Source organism: Macadamia integrifolia, chromosome 12 (genome assembly GCF_013358625.1).
Source record: "Macadamia integrifolia cultivar HAES 741 chromosome 12, SCU_Mint_v3, whole genome shotgun sequence".
Taxonomy (NCBI): Eukaryota; Viridiplantae; Streptophyta; class Magnoliopsida; order Proteales; family Proteaceae; genus Macadamia; species Macadamia integrifolia.
The window spans coordinates 11274335-11278165 of NC_056568.1; the positions used below are offsets into that span (position 1 = coordinate 11274335).

The window sequence follows — 3831 nt, forward strand, 5'->3', positions numbered from 1 at the left end:
ACACTTGATGCGTTGAACAGGATCCCGATTCAAATTAACATGTCATGAGTCCAACTCTCCTTGTGACCTAATTTTGATTGAAAAAAGAAAATTGTTTCAATATCGATTTGAACCGACTGATATAACCGATACGATACTAAACATCCAATACAACAATCAGATACTGTTACCAATACCTAGGAACCATTCTTGCCCATCTCATCAGTCATCACAATCAGTGGTGACAACTTTTTCGTTTCTTCCCTCTCTCTTCAACAACCATAGTCATGTGGTCCCACTCTGACCAACCAACGATCCGAAATTCACTCCCTCTCAACCTAGTTGTGCCGTTAGGAGTTCAGATTCTCTACCCAAATGTGTTGCCTTCCCACATGCTGCGGGCCAATGAAGTGAATCTCCATTGGAGATCAGATGGGTGAAGATTCAATTTCATTCGCGTTCCGCACATCCCTATTTGGGGAGGCAACCCCACATGGGAAGAGGATCCAGACTCCGTTAGTTAGAATTGGGGAAGTGGCTTTGTACGAGCAGAATCGGTATCGGGACATTTTCGTCAAATACACAAACGATCAAAACTTTTGCCAGCACGCGAGTGGGTAGGTTTATGACTAAAACAGCTCTCCTCCTCTCCTTCGTCCTTCACCAACTTTCTCGACTTCGTCTATAAATACTGATAATCAGAAAGGTGTACTCCCCCACCTAGATGCGGCAGACATAATACTTTCTCCACATTATTATCATCAATTATCTTGCTCATCGTTTTCCTTTTCCTTCTCTCTCGGATTACTTTCTGAGATCTCATTCCATTTGTAATGGCGTACGAGCGAGTTCTTTTGGGGATGGGGAATCCTCTCCTTGACATTTCAGCCGTCGTTGATGAGCCATTCCTGGAGAAGTAAGTAATTCGATCTCTTATACTTTCACTTGATTTATGTTTTTAATAAGATTTGCGAATTCGTTTCAGTCTAGGTCTTGGCTTTTTATATGCAATTTGCGCTCCTGAGATTGAATTCATGAACTGTTTGTGATATTTGTGTCATGAGAGATATTGATGTATCTGGGAAGATGTGACTTTATTTTTTCCAATTTTCTGGGGCCAGATTCGCAGATCTTAAATGTTTATATACCGGATCTGTTCTTACCTTTTCTGCAAATTTGAATGTTTCACTCCTTTCGGTTCGTTTTACTCTATGACTATCTGGTTATGTAAACCTTGTCTCGTTGAGATCCTGACTAATAGAGAGGTGACTCTTCTTTGTCGAACTGTTATGGATGTTCGTAATTGATGTACTTGTATGATTTATGTCTCTGTTACTGCATGTTTAATTTATATCCTTGTTCATGAAGCCATATGACAGTAATCTGAACGTGCAGGGAGTAGGATTGTCAGGATTTAATCATTTAGTTAGGATTATGAATAGATGTACAATTCGAAGTGCTTATTTTTTCAAATGTAATGGAGATCTGGTTTGTTGATATTTTCTTTATTGGTTTTCGTCTACTATCTCTATTCTCTAATGTCTCCTTTTGTGCATGTCTTTTGGTTCTGTAATTTTTCGTATGTAAGTTATCTTGGTGTGCATCAGTCTGGTCACGGCTCATGATTTAACTTGTATGGTGTATAATTATATACACGGAGATTTCTTCATTGAGTTTCGTCTACTGCCTTCTAAGTTGTTGTTTAATTTTCTAAAGGGAAAACAATTTATTTATTCCATTATGTGCATATGCTAGTAGGTTATTCTGTTGTTGGAAGTTTTGCGGTGCCAGAAGTTGTCATCCCATCTCCCCCTTCCACCCCCACCAAATTAAAGAAAGAGTTGTGGCAGAGTTGCTTGTTTGATTAAAAATTTCCACAGATCTGCTTGAATGTTGTGGCTATAAACCACACCAACAACTGCCTGTTTGCCAATATTTGCTAGTTGGGGATTAAAAGTTAATTATCCACAATATTTCATACTTCATTATTGCATATTCTCAGCCACGGTTCTACTCTGTAAACTTCCATTATCTGGGCTTTAAATTGATGGGCTGGTGTTGATTTATGTTCCAAAGCTTAGTGCCTTATTCTTATTTTATCATTATACAGATGTCGTCATTGGGAAATATCATGTTTCATTTAATGTTTGTTTGCCCTGGTTTGTTGGCAGATATGGTGTCAAGTTGAACGATGCTATTCTTGCAGAGGACAAGCACCTACCAATGTATGTGTTAAATTTCTAATATCTTATTGCTTAGATATATCATTCTTAATCTAATTGGTTTAAAACTTCCTTCCTTCTCATCTTCAATAAGAATATGAAACAAGTTGTGGGTTGTCTGATGGAAAGTTCAACCTGTTAATTTCAGTGTTCATGGTGTAAATTTTAGTTTATTTGTGGATCTTGATCTTCTTTCAGTGTTGATGCCTTAGTGCTGCATCAACTAGCATTTTTTCTTCTTTTTTACCCGAGGGGTGACATTGTAAGACTTATTAGACTGTTATATCGATGCGAAATTGCCCTCAAGCCAGTATGGTCTGAAATGTTTGGATGCATAATAATGCGGGGTGAAGTTAGCATTTGCGGAGACAACTTCAGTTAGTTAGAAGTTATCCCAACTCATTTGAATTCATTTATTAGTTGTCAGTGAATTATTTCAGTGTACTTTGAATAACTCCAAGTTGGATTTTCAGCTATTTCTATGATTAGTTGACATGCTGCATTATTTTGAACTAAAATTGTCGGCTCAATACTCTCAGGTATGATGAATTGTCTTCCAAGTTCAATGTGGAGTATATTGCTGGAGGTAATGTTAGAATCACAATGATGTTGTTCCTTGGAATTTGTATAACTGCATACTGGTTGGTTTTTGCTTTTGTGCATTAAAGTCTGGGAAGCTAGGTGACATGTGCACACATGTGTATGCATGACTTACATTAGAGGATTATTCAACTTTAAGGGTCTGGGAAGATCAAGATTACTTTTTTCATTCCCTTAAGAAGCGAAAACTAGGATAATATAAAAGCTATTTCTCAAAGTAAAACGTGAAACTGCATTTGGGGATAAGTTGATCGACTAGTGATTGGTTGTTATGACAACAAGATCTTTCCTGATCAACCCAATAAACTAATCTTTTCCTAGGCGTTAATTACATTGTTTTTATGTTGTTTTGGTTTGTTTAGGTGCAACACAAAATTCAATCAGGGTTGCCCAGGTATATTTGGAATCCTTTTCAGGTTGTTATTGTTCTAGTTGTCATATATCTATAGTCCTATAAGGTGAGACTTTTCTTGTTTTTCTTGCAGTGGATGCTTCAAATTCCTGGGGCAACTAGCTATATGGGTTGCATTGGCAAGGACAAGTTTGGGGAAGAGATGAAGAATAATGCAAAACTTGCTGGTGTTAATGTAGGGTCATGTTTATTCCATCTTTTATCACTTTTTTTTTTTTTTTTTTTTTTTTTTTTTTTTTTTTTTTTTTTTTTTCAGCCCTTCCTTTCTGTGGAGGATATCTTATTTTTTTCTGATTTTCAGGTTCATTATTATGAAGATGAGTCTGCACCAACAGGTACATGCGCTGTTTGTGTAGTTGGTGGCGAAAGGTCAGTTCTGCATCACATACATGCTCCTATATTCTTATTTGGTGGAACATGCTCCTATATTTTCAAGCATTATCTTTAAGAGAATGCCTGATTGTTTGGCTGTCATCTGTCTGCTTTTACGAATAAATGTCCAAGATCTTGGCCTGATTTCTTTGTTCCCTTGATTGAGGTCTTAAAGCCACTGATTAGCCTATAGTTTTAGACAAGTTTCCTCTGAAGTGGATTGTATATGGTCAACTCTAACCTTAT

The 3831-nt window shown here is 37.1% G+C and overlaps 1 protein-coding gene across 1 annotated transcript; it reads left to right on the top strand.

Moving 5' to 3' along the window:
- Positions 1 to 586: 586 nt before the first annotated feature.
- LOC122057588 (adenosine kinase 2-like) lies at positions 587 to 3586 on the top strand (the record flags this gene model as incomplete). Its single annotated transcript, XM_042619740.1, is given in 6 exon segments — positions 587 to 895; positions 2151 to 2204; positions 2741 to 2787; positions 3164 to 3195; positions 3287 to 3388; positions 3515 to 3586. Coding segments are annotated over 6 exon segments (390 nt in total), but the record flags the coding sequence as incomplete, so codon positions are not given.
- Between the last annotated feature and the right edge of the window lie 245 nt (positions 3587 to 3831).